The 26,683-nt window shown below is 36.7% G+C and overlaps 1 protein-coding gene across 1 annotated transcript; it reads right to left on the bottom strand.

The window, feature by feature from the left end:
- Window positions 1–807: 807 nt before the first annotated feature.
- On the bottom strand, window positions 808–18,301 carry LOC123542445 (proteasome subunit beta type-4-like). Its single transcript, XM_045328312.2, has 8 exons — window positions 18,146–18,301; window positions 17,612–17,738; window positions 12,531–12,610; window positions 10,736–10,882; window positions 10,179–10,260; window positions 5,039–5,155; window positions 2,416–2,504; window positions 808–1,375 (listed from the first exon to the last, which is right to left on the bottom strand). The coding sequence occupies exons 1-8, from the start codon at window positions 18,253–18,255 to the stop codon at window positions 1,363–1,365; spliced, it is 765 nt and encodes a 254-aa protein (XP_045184247.1). The 5' UTR covers window positions 18,256–18,301; the 3' UTR covers window positions 808–1,362.
- Window positions 18,302–26,683: the final 8,382 nt, after the last annotated feature.

Here is a 26,683-nt window from a genome sequence, read left to right on the forward strand (position 1 = left end):
TTATTCTAAATACAAACTTACAATTTACATTTACCCTTACAATTCTTTCAATGGGCTACTGTGACTTCGGTCACAATCTCCAGGTATGCTCAATTTAGACCTCACATTTTTTTTTAAATATTACACCTTCGTGCAACAAAAACATTTAATGAAAATACCTAACCCGCCAATTGCTACTTTGTCAATATCTTATAATTTTCTAAATTTATTTTTTAAATTTAAGCTTTTGTTGTTAAATATAGAAATTTCAAAAATATCGAACCACCTAAAATGTTATTGATTTTTCTACCACATACCACAGGTGGCAGTAACGTACCTCGGATACAGTATGGGTCCACGAGCCATATACACTTAAATATATTACAATTATATTGTTTTCTAAGAAAAAAAATGCCAAAAAGTCATTCTGAATTGTTTTTGCCCCTGTGACTGTGAGCGAATGCAACACAATATGGAAGCCCCCTACCGTTGGAAAACTTTGTTGGTGTTCATCCCTTGTGGTTGTTGTCAATCCCACTTGAATTGTATGCAGAGAAACTGAAGCTTTTGCGGAGGGACCCTAAATCTGCACTTAAACAGGGCCTTTTAGACAGAGTGATGACTACACAAAGACCAACTTAAGTCAAGTTATTGCTCTAAAGGTTTTCTTTTTTAAACTCTGGTGGCTCCAAAAGTTGTCAAGCAGAAAGAAGCTTTCGATCTTGAGAGACTTTCATACCACAGACGAAGTTTGGCGCCATTTTAACTAATAATTCCGGCGAGTTGGGTTTTACTCCTCACTGGATGCAGGTGAAGCAAGATAAAAACAACAATTTAAGGCTTTTATGTAGCACTTTTATCACATGACAAGATAAGGTGAAATACAGGAATGAAATTTATATGATGTACCTATGTTTTAATGCTTTACTTCAAATCCGTACCAAATGAAACCATACTGCAGCAGGGTGCATCAAATAAATAAAATTTTAATCTTGAAAACAAGCAAGTATATCAAAATTAAGGAATTATTTCAAGTACTTATTTCATTTCTTGTTTTTCTTGTTGTTTTTTTGTGTTTTTCTTTTTGTATAAATACCAACCATCTGTATTCAAGAATGTAGCCAATTAAAAAAAAATAAAATATAGAACTTATTTCAAAATTAATGATTATCAAATAAGTATCAGAATTTCTAATTCAAAGTCAAAGTCTGTAGAGCATTAAATTGGTGAACACATCCCACTAAGCAGACATTTCACTGCTCTGTGCAAGATGGCTATGTTATCAAGTTGTCATGAAAATAGTCCGGCACAGAAAATAGTCCAGCACATGAAATGGTCCAACATACTGATGATAACTGATGAAAAGAGATTGCATCTTCTAGTTTATTCATATCCCCTGAAAATAGACAAAAACATTACTTAAACTTATTGCACAAGTAATGAGGTATGAAATGCAAGAATCTGATGACAGATATGACAGAACATGCACTAAGATAAAGCACTATGACATGATACTTTTGTTGAAACTTGGCTAAATATTCTGTTAGAATTAAGAATTTGTTAATGTAACTCGGTATTTAATGTGGCTGTTACATCGTCGTTGTTGAAAATAGGTATCCTGGAGGAATACCTAGCTTTGAATAATGGGTGTCCCTTGCTAGAATTTGGGATCCTTGGGATCCCGGGACACTGTTAGTGTCAAGCCCTGCCTGTTCAAGTCTAAATGTCACTGCGACTCTGACCTATGACCTACTGACCCAAAATTCATAAAGGGCCATCTACTGTCAACAGGAAATCAACATATGAAGTCTGATACATAAGCCCAAGCATTCATGAAATGCTAAACTGATACTGTGACCTTTGACATACCGACCACCATGGCAACAGGGGTCAGCTACATTCTCCTCTTTCAAATGGGTGGTGTCAACATGGAACTGCTTTTATTTGCAATTTTTACATTATATATATTTCCAAAACATCCCGTTTTCAGTTAAAATCAGCAAACACATTCAAAGGCACTTTACATAGCGCAAACACAGCCACTTAGGGCACAAAATTCATCCTCTACTTGTACAGACACAGAGCGATCTGACCAGAGGGGCAAAGTGAGACAAAGTCCCAAGAAATACAGACATGCCTAGCTCTTTGCGAACAGACAGTCTGGTTCTTTAACGTGCTTGGTTTACAGCACTGATACATGCAAAGCCATCTGTTTTCTGGTTCTTTAACGTGCTTGGTTTACAGCACCGATACATGCGAAGCCATTTGTCCTGGGAAGAACCAATACAGGCCTCTTAGTTAGGTGGGAGACACTCAACAGCATCTCAAGAAATTACAAGTGCCTGGACAGGAATTAGAATCCCAGACCTCTGGATTGACAGTCGAGTTTAACCACTAGATCACTGGTAAAGTATCATCTAATGAGTATAAACTTACTTGATTAGATGAGCTATTTCCCAGTTAGGTTGTGAAGCAACTGGAGATCTGATTTCTACACCATCTTTTGTGACCACAGCCAGCTCATACTGCAATGAAAAAGGAGAAATAAAGAATAAATCCTTACCCTACTAAATTTCTATAATGAACTTGTCCATCTTTCAATGGGGACAGTACCATCAACTGATAAAAGGGGTGCTTACCTAAAATATACTGACTGAATGACAAACAGTGCAGCTCATGATCAGACTGCATGTATATGCAGGCTGATCACGATCTACACTGGTCACAAAGGCAGAATCAGTAGTGTTTAGCATAGGGATTAACTAGCATTACGAAAGGGAACACCTGCTGGTGCCATTGCTTGTATGTAAATGCTGGACAATATACAGAGTTATGGTTCTTGGCCTTCTTACTCATCTTAATTAATGACAAAAAGAGTTTCAAAGCTGTAATAAGTATTCAAGAAGAGTGAACTTAAACAAAAACAACAAAGAAATACTGTTTTTCTAACTTAGAAAGGTCCATAATTCTGCCAAAATGCAAGAGTGAGTAATGGTTCTTGACCTACTTACTAATCTATAATAACAAGCAAATTTGATGAATTGGTATCCCCTGCCGAAAGGGTTTGTGGTGAGGAATGGCAAAAAAATATATCTGGCAAAAAGATAAGGATGTTAATAAGAAGCAAATAATTTCATTAGTTAAAATCAATTTAACAGAAAACAAATGTTTAATTAAAGAGTACATAATAAATGTATGATACTCTGATCCTGACTAAAGAATTTATTTTGAATGGGATATGCTTACTGTATTAAGCTTAGCTTTTAAAATTAAATGCAGTTAATTGAAATGCGAGATGGGGGAATGGTACAACTTGCATGTTGATAAATATTCATTTAAGGTTTTAAAAAAATAAGGCATGAAATTTTTCTTTATTTTTTAGGGGAGGAGGGGGGTTGGTGGGAGGGGGAGGGGGTGTGACCAAGGCAAGTGGGTGACCAGGTGTGGGTGAACAACTTCACATGTTAATAATAAATGTTCAGGGAAAAGAAATGGAAGACATTTAATGAAATTCTGCCAAATGGTAAGTTTGTTATGTACAAATATGTGGATTTTTAGACAATTAAAGGGCAATAACTCTGAAGTTACAAAAGAAATCCGTACGAAATTGTGTGTGCACAACCACATTATAGCGCTCTAAATTCTGTTTAAGTTTCATAGTTCTAGGTCAAATATATCAAAAGTTATGATGCAGAAATAGTGATATTTATAGTACCCTATATAGTTAACACTAGGAACTTATAAGGTCCATAACTCTGGTGTTACTTGGGCAATCTGACTGAAACTTGATAAGCCCCATAACCTCATAGTGGTGAACATGTATATGATGTTTGTTTGAGAAAAAATCTAAAATAAGGAATAATTTTATTTTTTTTTGTTGTGGTGGGGGGGGGGGGGGGGGGTTGATCAAGGTAAGGGGGTGACCAGGTGTGGGTACAAAACTTCACATGTTTACAATAAATGTTCATGGAAAAGAATGAAAGAAATTTAAAGAAATTCTACCAAATGGTAAGTTTGTTATGTACAAATATGTGGATTTTTATACAATTTAAGGGCAATAACTCTTAATTTACAAAATAAATCTGAATGAACATTATGGTGATCTAAAGTCTAAGTTTCATAGTTCTATGTCAAATATATAAAAATTTATGATGAAGAAATTGCCATATTTATAGTACCCTATATAGTTAACACTAGAAAATCCTAAGGGCCATAACTCTGGTGTTACTAGGGCAATCTGGCTGAAACTTGGCGGGCCGCAAAAACTCATAGTGGTGAACATGTATATGAAGTTTTATATAAATATTCCCAAATATTTCCTAGATATGGCTCCGGACTGACAGACGGATGGATGGAAAGACGGATGGAAGGACGGATGGCCAATGCCAAAACTATATCCCTCCGACTTTCGTCAGGGGATAATAAACAAGTGCGCAAAGTTTCAAAGCTACAGCTCTTTAAAAAGAGTTATATGAGAGTTATGCTTCTTGGCCTTTATAGTAAATTAATGATGATAAACAAGTTTCAAAGATGCAGGTGTTATACATTTTTGAGAAAAGGTGGACCTTAACAATTTTTTTAACCAATGCAGATGATCAAGTGATAACAATACCTCGTAGATTTTTTTTCAAAAATCTGACAAACTAAAAATACAACCTTTGTCAAACTCTGAAAAGCAATATACATTTTCATACAGGCAAATATTTGAGTCACACCATGAGAAAACCAACATAGTGGCATTGCGACCAGCATGGATCCAGACCAGCCTGCGCATCCGCACAGTCTGATTAGGATCCATGCTGTTCATTTTCAAACCCTATTGCAATTAGAGAAACCGTTAGCGAACAGCATGGATCCTGACCAGACTGCAAAGATGTGCAGGCTAGTCTGGATCCATGCTGGTTGCAAAGCCACTATGTTGGTTTTCTCATGGCATGGCTCATTTTATTTTACAATTAACCATCTTTTGTAAATTCTTGTTTGCACTCTTGTGTGATTAGGAAAACTGGAGTTTAACCAGAAAAATATGACCTTGAACCATTATAAATGATACACGTACCTTATTTAACGACCGTGCATCTCTGTAGTAGAGTACTCTCATACATTTATCTATAGTTTCTACTGCTTGCTTAGCATCCATGTTTGGGTTCTTCTCCAGGGCATCTCGGAGTAATGGCTGTGTAAAGAAAGAAAATCACAAAACTGCTGTATACAAAGAGAATCACAAAATGGCTGAATATATCTACAAAGAAAATATTTCCACTAAATGTAAATTTCCCCTTAAGGTATATTTCCCCTAAATCTTAGTTTCATGAATAAAGTGATATGTTTAAAAGTATGATATAAATTTAGGCAACAATTCTACTGTATTACATCATGTTTTACTGCAAGACAGAACTTTGAAGTTCTTACATGCCTGCCTGTTAAGGCAGGATTTTTCCCTGCTCAAGGGACAGCAGGGAATGAGAAACCGAGTGTTAGCAAGGTGTCTTGACAAACTGTTCAGAGTGAAGGGAAAACAACTGTCATGCACAAACAGACATATTAACCCTTATCCTGCTAGATTTCTATAATGAACTTGTCCATCTTTCAATTTGGACAGTACCATTAGCTGTTAAATGCTCACCAAAAAGATACAGACTGAATGGCAAACAGTGCAGATCTTGATCAAACTTCATGGATGTGCAGGTTGATCATGATCTGCACTGGTTGCAAAGGCAGAATCAATTTTGTCCATCATGACAAGGGTTAAATCATTTTTCTTGCCTATCGTGATAAACAGTCGTGAGTGAATTGTGAACTTCAGGCAAGAGACTTGTGAAGCTACAGTTCTGACAGACTTGTAAATTTACAGTGGTGAAGGACTTATGGATTTTAGGGAAGGGACTTGTGAACTTAGTGGTGGGGGACTTAAATTGGTTATGGTCTATGAACTTATTGGTTATGAACTTCAGATTTAGGACTTGCACACTGACAGTGGTGAGGATCTTCTGAACTTACAGTGACGGGTGACTTGCAAACTTACAGTGTGTGAGAGATTTGCAAACATACAAAGGTGAGAAACTTGTGAACTCATTGTAGTGAGGGACTTGTGAACTCATAGTGGTGAGAAACTTGTGAACTCATAGTGGTGCGAGTCTTGCAAACAGAAAGTGGTGAAGACCTTGTTAACCCAGTAATGGGGGACTTGTGAACTCAGTGGTGAGAAACCTGTGAAGTCATAGTAGTAAGGGACTTGTGAACTCACAGTGGTGAGGAACTTGTGAACTTAATGATGAGGGACTTGTGAACTGTTGTAAGCGATTTGTGGACTCACAGTTGTGAGGAACTTGTGAACTTAATGACGAGGGACTTGTGAACTGTTGTAAGCGATTTGTGGACTCACAGTGGTGAGGAACTTGTGAACTTAATGATGAGGGACTTGTGAACTGTTGTAAGCGATTTGTGGACTCACAGTGGTGAGGAACTTGTGAACTTAATGATGAGGGACTTGTGAACTGTTGTAAGCGATTTGTGGACTCACAGTGGTGAGGAACTTGTGAACTTAATGATGAGGGACTTGTGAACTGTTGTAAGCGATTTGTGAACTCACAGTGGTGAGGAACTTGTGAACTTAATGATGAGGGACTTATGAACTTAATGATGAGGGACTTGTGAACTGTTGTAAGCGATTTGTGGACTCACAGTAGTGAGGGACTTGTGAACTCAAAGTGGTGAGGGACTTATTAACCCAGTGGTGAGGAACTTGTGAACTCAAAGTGGTGAGGGACTTATTAACCCAGTGGTGAGGAACATGTGAACCAATTTTGGTGAGGGACTTGTCAACTTCCAGTGGTAAGAGATTTGTGAACATCAGGTAAGAGACTTGAACAAGAGGGCCATGATGGCCCTATATCGCTCACCTGTTATCAATGCACTTGAGGACAAGAAGGTCCTCAGAAAAAATATCTAAGTCAAAAGGACAGGAACAACAAAGGAAAGACATTTAACCAAAAAGAAAAAAAAATTCTTACAAGGTACAGTTATGTCAAAATACACCTTAAAATTGGAGGTACCATCCATGTTGTACCACAGAAAAGTGGTCTTGGTTTTTCCCTACAGCCAATAATAAAAAAGTTACTAAAAATAAGCTATTTATATTAACGTAAAAGGGAAGTAATTCAAAAGAAAATTATTGTAAGTGAACAAAAGAAGGATCTGCCAAATAAATCTGTTGACAAATGAAATTTCACATCAGTATTTTCATTAGTTACGGAGATATACCCATTTTAATTTGAAATAAAGGGAGGTAATTTGACATAAAACCAGTCCATAGTTATCTACCCTGATTGACTCAGTCCAACTAATGATAATAATGAAATTTCAAATAAGTCATATAAGTACTTACTGATATAAATCCATTTTGACTACAATCAGGGGAGGTAATCAGGTATAAAATAACTCTGGAACCTACGATTGGATCTGATTCGTCATGGAATCCAAGATTTATTGTTGTTGAAGATATTTTGGAAGTTTGTATCAAACTTGAAAATGCTTTTGTAAAAAAGCGCATGTCTCCCCCAATGCAAAGTCCTATAGGCAAGAAGTCAATAGAGGTCAGGAGCGAAAGTCAAAGAGACACTGACGGTTGGCTGCAATAGGAATCATCTACTTGGCATGTCCAGTCATTCCGCTAAATTTCAACATTCTTGGCCTAGTGGTTCTCAAGTCACTGTTCAGGCTCCTGTGACCTTGACCTTTGATCAAGTGACCTCAAAATAAATAGGGGTCATCTACTCTGCATGTCCAACCATCCTATTAAATTTCAACATTGTAGGTCAAGTGGTTCTCAAGTTATTTCTAAAAAATGATTTTACATGAACAGGCCACTGTGACCTTGACCTTTAATAGACTGACCCCAAAATCAATAGGGGCCATCTACTCTGCATGTTCAATCATCCTATGAAGTTTCAACATTTTGGGTCAGGTGGTTCTCAAGTTATTGATCGGAACTGGTTATCAATGTTCAGGCCCCTGTGACCTTGACCTTTAACGGAGTGACCCCAAAAACAATAGGGGTCATTTACTCTGCATGAACAATCATCCTATTAAGTTTCAACATTCTGGGTCGAGAGGTTCTCAAGTTATTGATTGGAAATGGTTTTCCATGTTCAGGCCCCTGTGGCCTTGACCTTTAACAGAGTGACCCTAAAATTGTTAGGGGTCATCTACTCTGCATGACCAATCATCCTATGAAGTTTCATCATTCTGGGTCAAGTGGTTCTCAAGTTACTGACTGGAAATGGTTTTCAATGTTCAGGCCCCTGTGACCTTGACCTTTAATGGAGTGACCCCAAAATCGATAGGGGTCATCTACTTTGCATGTACAATCATCCTATGAAGTTTCAACATTCTGGGTCAGGTGGTTCTCTAGTTATTGATCGGAAATGGTTTTCCATGTTCAGGCTCCTGTGACCTTGACCTTTGATGGAGTAACCCCAAAATTAATAGGGGTCATCTACTCTTTATGATCAATCATCCTATGAAGTTTCAACATTCTGGGTCAAGTGGTTCTCTAGTTATTGATCGGAACTGGTTTTCAATGTTCAGGCCCCTGTGACCTTGATCTTTGATGGAGTGACCCCAAAATCAATAGGGGTCATCTACTCTTCATGACCAATCATCCTATGAAGTTTCAACATTCTGGGTCAAGTGGCTCTCTAGTTATTGATCGGAAATGGTTTTCAATGTTCAGGCCCCTGTGACCTTGACCTTTGACGGAGTGACCCCAAAATCAATAGGGGTCATCTACTCTTCATGGCCAATCATCCTATGAAGTTTCAACATTCTGGGTCAAGTGGTTCTCTAGTAATTGATCGGAAATGGTTTTCAATGTTCAGGCCCCTGTGACCTTGACCTTTGACGGAGTGACCCCAAAAACAATAGGGGTCGTCTACTCCAGCAGCCCTACAACCCTATGAAGTTTGAAGGTTCTAGGTCAAATGTTTCTCCAGTTATTGCTCCGAAATGAAGTGTGACGTACGGACGGACGGATCCCATTATGGGATCTGGCCGGTTCAACAAAGGAACTGAGATCTTATGGCAACACAAGTTTTGTGCAAGTTTGATTAAATTCAAATCATACATGAAGCTGCTATTGTGCAGACAAGGTCAAAATAGCTGATTCTGGCCCTTTTAGGGGCCATAACTCTGGAACCCATAATGGAATTCAGCCAGTTCAAGAAAGGAACCAAGATCTTATAGTGATACAAGTTGTGTGCAAGTTTGGTTAAAATCAAATCATAAATGAAGCTGCTATTGTGCAGACAAGGTCAAAAAAGCTAATTCTGGCCCTTTCAGGGGCCATAACTCTGGAACCCATAATGGGATCTGGCCAGTTCAAAAAAGGAACCAAGATCTTATGGTGATACAAGTTGTGTGCCAGCTTGGTAAAAAATCAAATCATAAATAAAGCTGCTATTGTGCAGACAAGGTCAAAATAGCTGATTTTGGCCCTTTCAGGGGCCATAACTCTGGAACCCATGATGGGATCTGGCCAGTTCAAGAAAGGAACCGAGATCTTATGGTGATACAAGTTGTGTGCAAGTTTGGTTAAAATAAAATCATAAATGAAACCACTATCGTGCAGACAAGAAATTGTGGACGGACGACGGACGGACGAAGGGCGATCACAAAAGCTCACCCTGTCACTATGTGACAGGTGAGCTAAAAATTACAGAGGCAAAGAACTTGTGGACTTAACAGTAGCTAGAGACTCGTGAATTATGATCTTCAATTTAGAGTTGATATTCCATTATATTTTAATACAAGGGTGAACAAGAGTGCCGGACTGTCACAAAATACGCCTGCATCAAACTTGGCATATTTTAAGTGTCATAATTCAAGAGTGACTGGGGCAATCATTGTCACCAAGTTTGGTGAAGATAGGATAAAAACCATCACCAAGAATAGAGCAGACAAGGCTAAATTTGCAGTTTTTCAGGAAATTCAAAGGCCAGCATCCAAGAGTGCCTGGGACAATTTATCTGCTTATCCTGCTTGGCCGAGATATTATGCCTACAAACATTGTCAGCAAGTTTGGTGAAGATCAGATGAAAACCGTTTGACTTAGACAGCGGACATCCTTTGGGCGCTGACTGCCTGCCTGCCTGCCTGTTCACATAACACGCCCCCCTCTTTCAGAAAAAGAATATAAATACCTGTGCTATGTATGCTCCATAACCACTGGATACTGAAGGCGCTTGGTAAGCCACACCTATCTTGTCTACGTAACCAAGGAAACTGTAACATATAACATACATGTACATAGACACAGTGTAAAAACTACCCATCAACTTAAAACTTTTTTCGCTTTATGTTCAATCCTGTAGTATAAAAGCATTTGCCGCGATTTGTTATAACAGTAAAATATTTATCAAATACTTCTGTAAATTAAGCCTGCAACAGTATATACTTTTCATAACACTTTTCTTCTACTTTTATATAAGAAAGTCGAAGTGTTACCTTGTAAAAATTTATGTCCAACAGTATAAGTGAGTATACAAGCAATCTACAATGCTCTAAGCCTGCTGTTGGCAAGTGTTTCGGCCTTTGCAATCCATGCAGACTGATCATGGTCTGCACTGTTTGCTATTCAGTCAGTAAATTTTCAGCGAACAACCCTTTAAATAGTAAATGGTACTGCCCAAACTGAATGATGGACCAGTCCATTATAGAAATTTAGCGGGTAAGGGTTAATCTGAACAAAGATACATACGGCTCCTCGTCTTGCCAACCAGCCACTACGTAAGTGTTCCATAATGGATTTATTTTGGAGCGTCTATCGTACATGAACCTTGTTAACCAGGAAAACAGGCTACACGGTGTGTATCCGAACCCGTCATTCAAACACTCTTCATCTATCCTACAATACATGATTTTAATGTGCAAATATCTCTGCATGAAACAAATACATATATCTTACATATTAGTCACTTAGAAATGTTCCCGACAACAATACTTAGCATTTTTCCATTTACTATCAGTTTTGCAAATATTAATGTTGGCATATCGACAGTGATAATACGGAACTATATTAGCTAGCTACAAATTCGATTTAAGTTTGCAAATAAACTGTCTTCATGAATTTTAAAGCAACAAAATCTCTTGGTTTACAGTAACAGGCCTTGACACTAACTTTTTTCAGTGGTGTCCCAGAGGGCCTCCTATATGCAGACTTTGGTGTCCCTCATTAATACAAGGGATCCCTCAAGTTTGAAAGCAATCAAAACTGCTAAATCTTAACTCATATAAACCTAGCTTTGAAAAATTGGTGTCCCTCACTAGAATTTGGGGTCCTCAGGATACTGGGACACTGCTGAGTGTCAAGGCCTTAGTATATCAGAGAACTGTTAACAAATTTGCTTTTAGCATTCTTGAAACCAAACTGGTTCCAAGATTGTAAAACTTTAGTTTGGAAACCTGTCTCAGAAATCTGCTTTTTCATTGGTCAGTTTCAAAACTATGCTTAAATCAACCAATAAGAGGCAAGAGTCTTAACACTGGTTTCCAACCTCAAGTTTTAACAAATTGTGATCCTGAGAAGTCATAAATCTTTTAATAAAATGATGACAAATTAATGAAACAGGTAAGACAAAACTGTGTAGTTCTTAAATAGTTGCTGTGAAGAGATTTTAATTTGCCAAGAAAAATTTCACTGGAAAGGTGAGTCTTTGTGGAAAGGTGTTTGCTTTTCAGACGTGTCATAAACAAAGATTATATTATACTCATCTATTATGAAGAATACTTAAACTTAGCAATTTTGGAATGCCAAGGAGAAATAAAATAGGCAGCCAAAAATGGAATAAATTCTTGGACCTCAGATAAACTGCTGATGTCAAGAGACGGTAACTCCATAACGAAGTGCCCAGCACGCTTTGACTAAGTTCTTATTCGTATAGTTATAAAGAAAATCCAGCAATAAACTCTTTGTTAAATCATTTTGATCAGGAACTTAATCCCTTTTAAAAATACTGTAAAATGACTCTATCTCAGCATAAATATTTATGGCAGACTATTTTTCATAGATTTTATCCTCGGGTAATGAAATTTGCAACAACATGAGCCATGCCATGAGAAAACCAACATAGTGGCTTTGCGACCAGCATGGATCCGGACCAGCCTACACATTCGCGCAGTTTCGTCAGGATCCATGCTATTTGCTTTCAAAGCCTATTGCAATTAGAGAAACCGTTAGCAACGGCATGGATCCTGACCAGACTGAGCAGATGTGCAGGCTGGTCTGGATCCATGCTGGTCGCAAAGCCACTATATTGGTTTTCTCATGGGGCCGCTCACATTATTCAAATAAGCAAGTGTTTAGGATTTTTGGAGAATCAAAACAAAACTGCAATACATATCACTGAGATATCCAAAGGAAATAGCCATTTAAAAAAAACACACATTTGTGCCCAAGATACAGATTTCACAGCAACTGGACAAGATTTGTTAAAGTAAAGAGACAAAACTCATTGTTCATGAATACATACGGAAACTTTATGAGAAAAACTTACACCGTTTGTTCAATAATCTCTGACAGAAACTGGTAGTCAGCATAATCTCCACTTGCTCCCACAACAACCTGGTCATTTACCTGAAATAATTCAACAGTCAGCATTACAAACATTACTGTATAATTCTGTAACCACAAAGTTCAAATATTTGGCTAGACCTGTGAATGGGTAATAGTAATTCTGTAGTAGTAAAGTTCAAATGCTGGGCCAGACCCATGAATGAGCCCGCCCGCTTAGCTCTGTAGGTAAGAGCGTTGGTCTACGGATCGCGGGGTCGCGAGTTCGATCCTCGGGCGAGGCGTATGTTCTCCGTGACTATTTGATAAACGACATTATGTCTGAAATCATTAGTCCTCCACCTCTGATAATTCATGTGGGGAAGTTGGCAGTTACTTGCGGAGAACAGGTTTGTACTGGTACAGAATCCAGGAACACTGATTAGGTTAACTGCCCGCCGTTACATGACTGAAATACTGTTGAAAAACGGCGTTAAACCCAAAACAAACAAACAAAAGACCCATGAATGCGTAATTCTGTAAAAGCAAAGTTCAAATATTGGGCTAGTCTCATGAATGCGCAAGTGTAATGGTAATCTTCAAAACTTTACTTTAATATAATCATAGTTTGGTCCTAATGCCAAAGAATCTTGGTATAACACTTTAACTGTAAAAAATAAACCACCAACATTTAATATTCAACAATTTTTTGTGCCCTTAATGATTTTGAAACCATTGAAGTGTACTAAATTATGTAGTTCTTTTGTTGTGTTTAACCTCACTCCAGCACTATTCTAGGTCATAATGACAACTTTTGGGCTTCTGATGACAAAGGAAGATGGTTAGACCCCAGGAATTCCTCTGTTTAATTTCCCATGCATGGGAAGATATTGGTTAGAACCATCAACCTTCCATAAGCCAGCTTAAAGGCTTCCTCACAGGAGACAATTCTACACTCTATATACAATGTTTCAAATCCACTGCAGCAAGGGGAATGTGATTTGAAGACAACAACCTTAACCACTCAGCCATGGAAGCCTGAATAAATTAGGTAGGTAAGTTCATGTATGTTGAATCAAGTGACTTAAGTTATAATTAGATTCTCTAAATATGATATAGAAAATTTATTGATCAGAGAAAGACAGGGAGATCAAGCAACCGTTCCAGTAAGTCTTCTATTAGCAATTAGCCTGCAGGGGCAAGTGATTCTGGCATTGCAACCAGTGCAGACCAAGATCAGCCTGCAAGGACATAAATTCAGTTAGTATCCCGGCACAACCAGTTTTCAACCGCTTAACAAGTTTTCTGTGCAGTTTTGTACAAATGCAAGTCCAAATCTTTGGTTTATTGTCTAACACTTTCTATCAGCATAAGTGCTATAAAAGCATACCATTTAAGTTTCAAGTTTCTAACTGGTCGAATCCCTGGCAGGATGATTTTGAAAGCCATCAGTAGGAAGTCATGCTGAAAATTTACAACCTAAATTCAACCACAGGTGGTATTTTCCTTCCAGGGAAATGAAACAGCACTAAACTTTTACTGTAGTTTCATTACAACATGGCAAACATAAAACACCCAAAATTCAAGTCTGGCAACAAACACTAAAACCAACATGGCAGATCAATATACTGTAGGTACACTTGCCTAAATTAGCACCTAAATTACAGGGGGTAGGGTAAAGAAAATGGCAGCCAAAAGTTAGTGCATTATCTAAAGAACTATATCATGTGCTCAATTACTCAAGAGAACAAGGGTGTCACATCTGCTACATTGATAGCTGTTACATATGACAATGTATTATATAATTGCTAAGCTTTTGACACTCCAAATATTTCAAATTGCTTAGAAAATGAAAAAAAATGTTGCAAGGACAGGCATCATGATTCACTGTCAAAATAATTTAATAATAATATGCTTCACAATTCTGGCAGTAAGCATGTGTTAAGCAATAAACATTAAGTGCAAAAGATATATAAATACTGATATTGGCTTAAGCAAGAATAGGTAGTAGACAAGGAAAGATGCAGGCTTTTTAGTAATAAGAAAAACCTCTTGAAAACATAGTGCTGCTACATAAATGGAATTTACATAATTTTCTAAGGAATCTTGGACGTTTCGACCCCAAGACATTTCGACCCCAAGACATTTCAACCCCAAAATTTAATTTTCTTGGACAATTCAACCCCAAAGACATTTTGACCCCAAGACATTTCGATCCCTCAGAAATAGTTGTATGTTTTCATTTTATATTTCTTCCATTTTGCATATTTTAGAAAATATTTATATATAGATGTATATAAATATTCTATTTTTAAATGAATCATACACAAAATACATGTCGGGGAATAAACCGCGCTGACCGGAAAGTTTTATTATTGGAACTAATTGAATTATTTCTTCTTGTTTAATTTGATAATTTAAAAAGAAAATATATTATGAAAAATCAGTTTTTAAAAGAATTATATCAGGTTTATATATGAATATAAAAACGTTTACTGCATTTATTGCCGAAGCACAATTAATGTCCTTTGAATATATGCGGCGTAAAAAAACACGTGCCTCTGATTAGTCCTCAGATAGAGTTTGATTGGATTATCACACCTTTTGATTATATCAATTAATCAGTATACATTGTATTTGTAAGCACACACAAGTGACATGTGACAAATAATGTCTAACAAGCTTAAGGTAAGTGCAGTTAAATATGATAAGCTTTTATTTAATTTAAAAGCTAACAAAATTCTGGCGATTGTTGTTCATCCACAAGTGCGCAAATTTCCCGTGCGCTCAACAAATTTTCAACTTCGTATAAAAACGTTTTGTGCATCTTATCTTCCTTTTGTAAAGTAATTATTTATTTGAGATCTGATTGAATTCTATCATAAACCCTAAAAATACGATTTATTAGAGAAATACTTGTGTACATCAGAGAATCTAGGACATGGAAATTCCGAATGCACAAATTTCCAGAGCGCACGCCGATTTTCAATCGTGTACAAGACGTAACGCGCAAAACTTGCAAAAGCATTTTAATTTCCTTTTGAAAAATAATAATTTATGATATATATGTTTGAATTCAGTTATTAATCACTTCAAAAATACCATTTGTTAAAGAAATACAGGTGTATTTCGATTATGGCAATTTCCCGCATGGTCGCCGAATTTCAATCTCTTATAAATTTGTTTTGCGTTAAAGAATTTTATTTATCCTTTTGAAACTTACTGCCAGTATTATTTATATTATACACGAATAATTTCTGCAATAAACCCTACAAAAATACCATTTATTAGTAAAATAATGGTGTATTTCGGTAATGGAAACGTGTTTGAACGTATTTTATTTTCCTTTCGTATTTTATTCATTTATGATATATGATTGAATTATTTCAAAAAAACTTCAAAAATACCTTTAACTAACAAAATATAGGTGTATCCCGGTTATGGAAAATGCATTCCGGTGTATCCCGGTTATGGAAAATGCATTTCAGTGTATCCCGTTTTTTTAGGTGGATTCCGGTTTAATGTGTGACCGAAATCGCTTGAAGTTGCTAAAATCATACTTTAAAAAAATCATACTTTAAATCACGTGTATTTGCTAAAATATTTAAATAGAAAAAAGTAATACGGCTGCCACATTTTCCTTACAGATATGAAATATGATAATAATTTTTTCCCCGTTTTTAACAGAACAGTACTCATATATTCTTATATTTTGCAGTAACGGAGATTTCGTGTTTGATATTTTACAACTGGAAGGAATGTCATTCATAGAAAAGAAAAGAGCAGTTTGTAAATAACAAAAATCATATTCTGTAAAGCAAATACTTTATGTGTGCGTCAAAATCGCTTACGAAAATAAGCAATGTGTTGTTTAATTTTCTATCGTTTTCTTTACATTTTTGCCGAAATTAATGATACTGTTGACACATGTTTATAAATATCCGATGTCACCACGATCGCTTAATTGATTATTTATTGCAATGCGCACTGCAGATAAATATACACGTGCTGTATATCAACAAACAATAAATCAAGGTGAGATAATCCAATCAAAAGATCACGTTTTTCTGATTTTGATTTTAAATATCAATGTAATGAAGATGGTGACATCTTAAACTTCTTTGAGTTACATTATAATTATTTATATTTGGTTGAAATAAATAAATAAAGAGGTATTAAAAATGTGACTTTATTAAAGTTATTTTCATAATTCAAATCAGCGAAATCGGCCCATGATTTAAAAATCTTTTTTGTTTTAATACAGCCATGTACTAAATAGTCTTTAAAATGATTTGAAAATATAAATAAGCACCAAGTATGAAAATATGTGATATGAAGGTTATTTTAAGATAGATAATCAGAACAGTTTGATCTTAAATTATTTACGTAATAAACGCGGCTGATACATAAATCATAAAAAATATATATAAATGATGATTATTTCGTTATTGTTAGATAAAAATCACTCGTTTTCATATGAAGGCAGGTACTAATATAGTCTTTAAGAAATTAGAAAAAGAATTTTAGAAAATAAAGAAATTTAGACAAATACGGCTCATTTTCGTAAAAAAAATTCTTATTTTCGCTAAAATAACCGTATTTTAACATTTTAATTGCTAATTAAGCTTTATTACATTTTGAAATTGCTCAATTATCTATAGATTAAAACTTAATTATAATAATGACGGCATTCTTAGATGTTTTCAGGCATATCATTGAATGGGGTCGAAATGTCCAAGGAGTTGGGGTTGAAATGTCTTGGGGTCGAATTGTCTCTTGGGGTTGAAATGTCTTGAGGTCGAAATGTCTTCCTAGCTTTTCTAAGTACCAAAACTGAAGGCGAATAGGTTCCTAACATGTTCTGTCTCTGCTGTAAACAGTGAAACAATCACAACTGATAAATTTGGCTTGTAAAGATTTTTATCATACAAAGTCCTAGGCGGTCGAAAATAGGTTGTGTTTGAAAATAGGTTGTGTGGGGACAAATTTTCACTGAACACCCCTTTGAATAATATTAGTGCTGCTGCTCAAACTGAATGATGGACCAGTCCATTTAAGAAAAGCTGGGTTAAGGTTAAAATATACCTTCAGGATTCTTGAAAGATCTCTAAATCTTGCCATGGAGCCATATGATCCGAGTTTATCGGCTGCTATAACCACACCATCCTTGAATTTGATACCCAACACCGAAGTTCCTGTTACTGATGGGTAACTGAAAAATGAGGTTACCATCAAATTTATTTATTATTTTGTTGAGTTTAATGTCACATCGAAACAATTATAGGTCATATGGCAATTTTCCAGCTTTGGTGGTGGAGGAAGACCTCAGGTGCCCTTCTGTGCACTATTTCGTCACGAGCAGGCACCTGGGTAGAACCACCAACTTTACGTAAGCACTCCCTATCAGGTTCTTCTTCATGAAGAATCCACTTCATAAACTCTATCTATAACTTAGAATAAAGTAGAACAACTTTGTAGTGTTGGTAACAAAAACACGGACTGTACTATGTCTACCTACATACCCCACCCACAAAATCACAATGAAACTTGCACTGTCACCGAAATACAAACACATTTTTCAAAAAAAGGAGCCTTATCTTTGATAAAATAGAACCATACAGTGTTCTTTTGACAGGTTCTTCGCGACTGCCAATTCTTCCTCCAGGAAAATTGTATAAAGCGCCTGGTTGAGGCCCATTTCTCCAAAATTCTGTCTGCATTGCTTCCATTTTCGCCGGAAGTTTGTACAATCCAGGTTATAAAGCGCTTGCTGGTGGGAATAGTATTGACAAAAACGATTCCTACTATGGTGTCGCTATCATCACATTTAGATCATGCTCAATGTCAGATTTCTCTTAAAAACGTACAATAGAGTTTTCAACCTTGATAAAAAATATGCTGCGAAAATAGATGACTGATTTTTCCGACGTTTGCAAGGGAGCCGAAGATATTGTAAAGTTGTCCACCACGTTGTAGCTATTTATCCGGAAAAGGACTTACTAATACCAGCTGATTCAAGAACGCGGCATGGGCATGGTAACATATATATGCACCTGTCAATATTTTGCCCGCCCGGGGGAGCGGCGGGCATACACGGGACTTTAGACAGAAGGCCATTCCCGACAGGCGGAAATTTGACAAACATTTGATGTACCAACCAGGTTCTAGGGTGGGATTTAGACAAAAAAGGTTGTCTCTGGGGTGGGGATTTAGACAACAAAATTTTTGAAATGTCAAATTCCCCTGGGTCAGCCCGCCGCCCCCCCCCCCCCCCCCCCCCCCCCCCCGGACGGGCAAAATATTGACAGGTGCAATACAGCTTTAGACACATTGGCACATCAAAAGATTCCTATAAGTACTCATTTTTCCCTAGGACAGTAGGCCAGTGGAACATGTTGCCGGCTGTCGCACACACAGCAGCCACAGTTGACTGCTTCAAAGCCCTTGTCACTGTGTCTGTCCTTATCTCTTCTCTCAATCTTTAAATATAGACCAATTAATGTACAAAGTTTCTTTAATGTAACATTTTAAAAGTTTAAATGTTTTGGCACATGTATAAATCTGTTGTAAATCAGAATGACCCTAAAGAGTCCATATTGTATATGATATCGGACCCAGACAGGCCCTACATGGTGTATAATAACTGAGACCACAAAGGAGCCCACATGGGACCCGCATTACAATCCACCTGGGATCCGCTTCAATCCCAATTATAAATATACCGTCTGGGTTTAATATGGTTTCCCATCTTGGGAACTACTTACCCGCTGTAGGTTCGAAACCTCTCCTGGAGTATAAAATTGTATCACAAGATCTGGAAAGTAGATGGTTCTATATTTGAGACTCAGTTGAATGAAAAGTTTTGTAGAATTGGTAAAAACGCAGTGCCTTCTTTTGTACATTATGATACTGTCAATTTTTATATTTTGACAAATGACAGTAAGATATATTTTACAAAAAGCTAACGTGTCATACAGTTTTATTTCATGTGTGAATCTCTACTACATTATTCGAGTACTATTGATAACACATTTCGTTAGGAAACAGTGATGACGTAAAATTTGTAATTTTATGATAGTTTATAAGAACTGTCAACTGGGATAAATATAGATAAAGTAAGATGATGGATAATGATTAATATTTCGAGTTACATAAATCATTTGGCATGCACAGTTGTCGATCCAGTGTCGTCTGTAACAAGTGCGATAAAGTATACGAAAACTCTGGTAAACACTTATTTTGGTCGATTAAAAATTCTGGCGAAATCCTGGATAAGTTGAAAATTAATAATTACAATGTACCTACAGTCAGTACATACGATTTTTCTACTTTGTATACCACTTTACCACATAACTTAATAAATGACAAATTAACTGCCCTAATTCAAAAGACTTTTGCCAGAGAGAATGCTACATTTATCGCTTGCAATTTTGATAAAGCATTTTTTACTAGCAATATTATTAAACATTATACTATGAGGACCTGTGACGAAGTTTGTAAAGCCCTTTCCTTTTTATTGAACAACATTTACATCAGGTTTGGGAATGCAGTTTTTAGACAAGTTGTCGGTATTCCCATGGGAACAAATTGTGCACCCCTTGTCGCAGATTTGTTTTTATATTGTTATGAAAGAGACTTTATGTTGAGCCTTTCTCCGTTTCATGCGTTTACAGTTGGACACTACGCTTCCCTCTTTGATTGCGTCTGACGGAAGAGGGGGAGAACTCTATGATGAGCAGTTTTTAAATCCTACCAGGACTGAACTGTTTTGATATTTGTCTTCTGGCCTGTTTCGTCGGGCCCTTAAGGGTGTTTCTCTTGTTGCTCTGTCTTCTGAAAAGGCATTGAGTACATACGTTTTTGGTTCTTAAGGTTTGCTTTTTATATATTTATACACGAGCATTTTTGTGTTTTACATGCCATGCCTTTTTGTTTCCATTACGTGTGTTAGAGATTCACCTGGAGGGGATTACTTTTATTTACACTGTCCCATGTCTTTGGAACATGGTGGGGGTAAGAGTGAGGTTGTGTGCGCACCATAAACCGGTTTAAGCTCCCCAGTGGTGTTTTTGCCACTGACCGTTCCAAGGCGATGCCCCACTGTGTTCCTTTGTTTGTTCGTTTCGTCCTTGTGTGTTGACTTTGTGTACGCGCGTGTGTGTATGCTTATTGTTCGTTTTGTCCTTATGTGTTGGCTTTGAGTGTGTGTGTGTTTGTTGTTCGTTTTGTCCTGATGTGTGGGCTTTGAGTGTGTGTGTGTGTGGGGGGGGGGGGGGGGGGGTGTGGTGCGCGCGTTTGCGTGCTTGTGGTTCGTTTTGGGAGGCTGCGCTTTTGGTGCGTGGCGTTCCCTGTTTGATATTTTTCTTTGTTTTTATTAAAATCCAGTTTTTATCTAAGTTCATTAGGGACTCGGTTACACTTTGCAGACAATATTTCATAGACTAATTAATGATTAATACGTACGCCCTGAGGAGGAGAGGAGGAGAGCATGCAAAATAATTACAATACCAATAGTTTCTCTAACATTCATTCAAAATTTACAGTCTCCTTTTGGGACAAGAACTACCAAGAAGGAATCAAAACATGTGGTCTTTAGAGCAAGGTTTTCTCTGTTCCGAGATGGTCTTTAACACAGGTTTGACTGTATTACAAATATTTTTTTAAGATTATAACAAATATTCCAGTTCGGCCTATAGGCATTTTCAGAATCGGTCTAGCCAAGCTAGAATTCTAGTTTGGTCTAGGCAGATCTGGAATAGGTCTAGACCAAACTGGAAATCTTGTTTGGTCTAGGCCAAACTAGAATTCTAGTTTGGTCTAGACAGATTCGGGATCTGCCTAGATTCCAGTTTGGACTACGATAATATATACAAATGTATATTACTAAAGTAACATAATTATAAAGTTAACAGATGGCACGCTGGCGTAGAGGTAAGGTAGGCGAGTAAACCTGCCCCCAAATATGCCATCCAAAACAAATATTATACAGTAGTGTGCGCTTTGCTGCAGGAAGGTGCTGTCTGAATACTCGTGTAATGAAATGGATCTGGGATCTGTTGATGTTCAACATGGCTACACAAAGGAATCAACATGGCTACACAAAGGAATTTACGCCCATTTGTATCTCCAAAAATCCTAAACAAGAGGACCATGATGGTCCTGAATCGCTCACCTTCTCCACATGACCCAATTTTCATGAAGATCCATTGAAAAATATGGCTTCTAGAGAGGTCACAAGGTTTTTCTTTTATTTGACCTAATGACCTAGTTTTTGAAGGCACATGACCCAGTTTTGAACTTGACATAGATATTATCAAGGTGAACATTCTCACCAATTTTCATGAAGATCTCATGAAGAGTATGGCCTCTAGAAAGGTCACAAGGTTTTTCTTTTTTTATACCTACTGACCTAGTTTTGACCACACGTGACCCAGTTTCAAATTTTATGTAGATATCATCAAGGTGAACATTCAGACAAATTTTCATGAAGATCCATTGAAAAATATGGCCTCTAAAGTGGTCAAAAGGTTTTTTCTATTTTTAGACCTACTGACCTAGTTTTTGACCGCAGTTGACCCAGTTTCAAACTTGACCTAGATATCATCAAGATGAATACTAAGACCAACTTTCATACAGATCCCATGAGAAATATGGCCTCTAGAGAGGTCACAAGGTTTTTTTATTATTTGACCTACTGACCTAGTTTTATGACTACACGTGACCCAGTTTCGAACTTGACCTAGATATCATCAAGATGAACATTCTGACCAATTTTCATGAAGATTCATTGAAAAATATGGCCTCTAGAGAGGTCACAAGGTTTTTCTATTTTTAGACCTACTGACCTAGTTTTTGACTGCAGTTGACCCAGTTTCGAACCTGACCTAGATATCATCAAGATGAACATTCAGACCAACTTTCATACAGATCCCATCAAAAATATGGCCTCTAGAGAGGTCACACGGTTTTTCTATTATTTGATCTACTGACCTAGTTTATGACAGCATGTGACCCAGTTTCGAACCTGACCTAGATATCATCAAGCTGAACATTCTGATCAATTTTCATGAAGATCCATTGAAAAGTACGGCGCCTAGAGAGGTCACAAGGTTTTTCTATTTTTAGACCTACTGACCTAGTTTTAGACCGCAGTTGACCCAGTTTCAAACTTGACCTAGATATCATCAAGATGAACATTCAAACCAACTTTCATACAGATCCAATAAAAAATATGGCCTCTAGAGAGGTCACACGGTTTTTCTATTATTTGACCTACTGACCTAGTTTTTGACCGCAGTTGATCCAGTTTCGAACTTGACCTAGATATCATCAAGTTGAACATTCAGACCAACTTTCATACAGATCCCATGAAAAATATGGCCTCTAGAGAGGTCACAAGGTTTTTCTATTATTTGACCTACTGACCTTGTTTTTGACCGCACGTGACCTAGTATCGAACTTGACATAGATATCATCAAGGTGAACATTTTGACCAATTTTTATGAAGATCCATTGAAAAGTACGGCCTCTAGAGAGGTCACAAGGTTTTTCTATTTTTAGACCTACTGACCTAGTTTTTGATGGCACGTGACCCAGTTTCGAACTTGACCTAGATATCATCAAGTTAAACGTTCTGACCAATTTTCATGAAGATCTTTTGTAATATATGGCCTCTATAGAGGACACAAGGTTTTTCTATTTTTAGACCTACTGACCTAGTTTTTGATGGCACGTGACCCAGTTTCAAACTTGACCTAGATATCATCAAGGTGAACATTCTGACCAATTTTCATGAAGATCTTGTGAAATATATGGCCTATAGAGAGGTCACAAGGTTTTTCTATTTTTAGACCTACTGACCTAGTTTTTGAAGGCACGTGACTCAGTTTCGAACTTGACCTAGATATCATCAAGATGAACATTCTGACCAACTTTCATAGAGATCCCATGAAAATTGTGACCTCTAGAGTGGTCACAAGCAAAAGTTTACACACGCACGCACGGACGGACGGACGACGGACGACGGACGCCGCGCGATCACAAAAGCTCACCTTGTCACTTTGTGACAGGTGAGCTAAAAAAAAAACAATAACCCCCCCCCCCCCCCAGACTTTTTAAACCATTGCTATCCCTAAAGTACTGTAAAATGATACGCACGTTATCAATGGCAAAGTGCCTGACATGTTAAAAGAAATCTGACAGAAATTTTTGTAAATAGGAAACAACAATTTAAGCTGACCAACTTGATCCGCCTTTTCCGTATTATTGTAGCTTTTTTAATTGTTCTCGATTACTGGAAAAAAGTGTTATGGTACGATATATACTGCCATTTTCACTATGTTTCAGAGTGTCTCAATAGCGTAAATTTTATGTAAATATAAAAGTTTTCCAAAGTTTAATGGCCATAAAACAAATATTACGGGGTATTGCTTTACTTCTTTCTCTCTTTTATAAATGTGATATTCTAATTTCATTTATTGATATCACAAACTCATTTAAATCGGTGTCCTTAAGTAATTCATTAACTAATATTGTTATATCATTAATTCAAGTACGGATATCAAAACTTCATCTCATGATATCATTTATTATTTTTGAAACCATTAATTCACACCCTATAAACGACTGTATTCCCCCTCTTCCTCTTGCGAGTGATCAAAACAATAAACAGACACGCGAAAGGTAAGAATCGTCTTCAAATTCATTATTTTGCTTTACACTGTATGTGTATTAAAGTTTAACGATAAGTCTAACATAAATATGTGTATATGGTGATATAATAGATGAAACTGACAGGTAATGATTACAAAATGTTGACTGATCACACTCATTGCATGAAAATTCACTCGACCAAGTCACGAAACTGATGAATATCACGCCAAATTGATTTGTAATCCAATTATCCATGATGCTTTCTGTAATATGTATGCATATTTCATAAATATATGTAAATAAAATGTTTCGTATTTATTACGTTTCTGAATGAAATTGATTTTTATGTAGTTTGTGTAAAAACACTAACTGTATGCCGACTTGCCAATTTTGATATTTGATCTGAACGGGTATTTGTGAGTGATACTGTATTCCATCTTGCGAGTACAACAGGCGATTTATGTCCTTTAAAGGCGTAAATGAAATTTAAAAAAAAATGCATACACAATTGTCTCTTTTGAGCAGTCGTCATGTTTATAATGTCATTTAATGTCGAACCCCTCGTGCGATGATTGTACTAATTCATTGGGGGTGGGGATGGAGTGTCTGTGACTCGCTATCCTACTTAATTAAATAATTAATTGAATGTTTCAGCGTTGTTTACATGCAAATATTCAGTGTTGGTTTTACACACATATGTCACAAACTGATATACGGGCCTCATGTATCTGTAGTGTAAATACAGGTATTGCATTATCTTTTTGTAAATTTTTGAGTTATTGAGGTAAATGTCAGATTTTACGCATAAAATACCTCTCATGTTTTTCTGTATTTCATAACTTAAATTTCCATGTAAATTTATTAAATTTGGTTCAGTAACAAGAAAGCTGGTATTTTATAAACTTCAGTAATTTATGTTTTTATCCCCAAAACCACTATAACGGGCCTTAAATTGTAAATTTCAATCTGCGCCAAAGTAGTCAGATTTCCCGGCTATATCGTGATTCCCGTAAAAATGCAAATAGCCAGAGTACACGCATAAGCCGTGAGTCCCATGAAATTTAGTATTTGGCGGGACAATACCCTACAAATAGATTGGACTAGATTGACTAGTGCACACCACTTTCGACATTAGACGAATTTACACCAAATTGATATTATATTCATGCTAGCTTTTGTATTACGTTTATTTCGCATTGCATCATATTAATTTGTGATTGTAAATAATAGCTGCAGTTTATCATTTCCTTATCTATAATTTTTCATCATAAGCTTTTCATATCTTTTCCATACTTTAACTTTTGACTTGGTTAGTAATTTTAGAAATAATGGAAGTAATAAGTGACTGTGACGTATTTTAATCACGTGGCGTATGAACTTAGTAGCACATATATTTTGTATAAGTAGCACGTATTATTTATGGGAGCCTACGAATGTATGGTGTACCCAAAGGAGCAGTTTTATGCCCTTACTTATTTGTTTTGCTATGGTGCTTACCATATGTTATATATTTTAGCTTCTTCCACCAGACGACTTTTACCTGGTGATGCTGTCACGACCCGGAAGTACAATACCCGAGGTTCATTTGTCTTCACTCGCCTAGATGTGATTTTCCCAGCGCAGAGCTTTGGTCCCATGGTTGTGTCGTAAACCGCAAAGACGATGATTTTTGTGATCCACTTAAGTCAGCTCAGGGATCCAATCACCTACCATCATTAGGAGCCAAAACGGAGTCAACGTATTCACGGTTTAAAGGGACTTTACTTGAAGATATGTTGTATTTTTGTGCTAATTAAAGTTCAAAGTTAACGGAAACATCTGTGTCAACGTACAGTCAGTGTTAGAACTTCATAAAAGAGTTACTGAGCTCAGATGTTTTTCTTTCTTTCTTATAATAAGATTTTGTTTTCACTTTTCATTTATTCATTGTAAATAATCATTTTCTGTAAATAAATTTGTAAATATTGTAATGGGTGTTGATTTGTTCTGATAGTTATTGTCCCCGGTAGGTCCATCCTGTCACAACATATACTATCATAAAATACGAATTAGAAACTGAAAGTATAAACAGGGTCCCTGCTATTTTATGCAAGAAATTAACCGTTGATTCCCTACGGAAATCACGGTTACCTGACGATTTTAAAATAAATATGAGATGAGACAGGAGGGGACTATAGGTTAACCCCGGCTGTCTGTCCGTCTGCAACAAAATGATCCTCTGATTTTTAAAAAAAAAAACTACATTTTTGTATTTCACCCGCAAGTATCCTGCGAATAAACGTATAAATAGGAAAGGATAACGAAAACATTACCGGAAAAGTCGATTAAGTCCTACTAGTAATTCAGAGTTACTTCATGGTAAACCAGTCAACATGATTAAAAGTAGTACAACTATTTTGTCCCAATTCCCCCTTCCTCAATAATAACATAAACATGTTATCGTTACAAATACCGTGCGCGAGTAGTACAGCCGTCGTGATTACTACCTGTCAAGATTTACTGCTA

The sequence above is a fragment of the Mercenaria mercenaria genome, chromosome 19 (assembly GCF_021730395.1).
Source record: "Mercenaria mercenaria strain notata chromosome 19, MADL_Memer_1, whole genome shotgun sequence".
NCBI classification, from domain to species: Eukaryota; Metazoa; Mollusca; class Bivalvia; order Venerida; family Veneridae; genus Mercenaria; species Mercenaria mercenaria.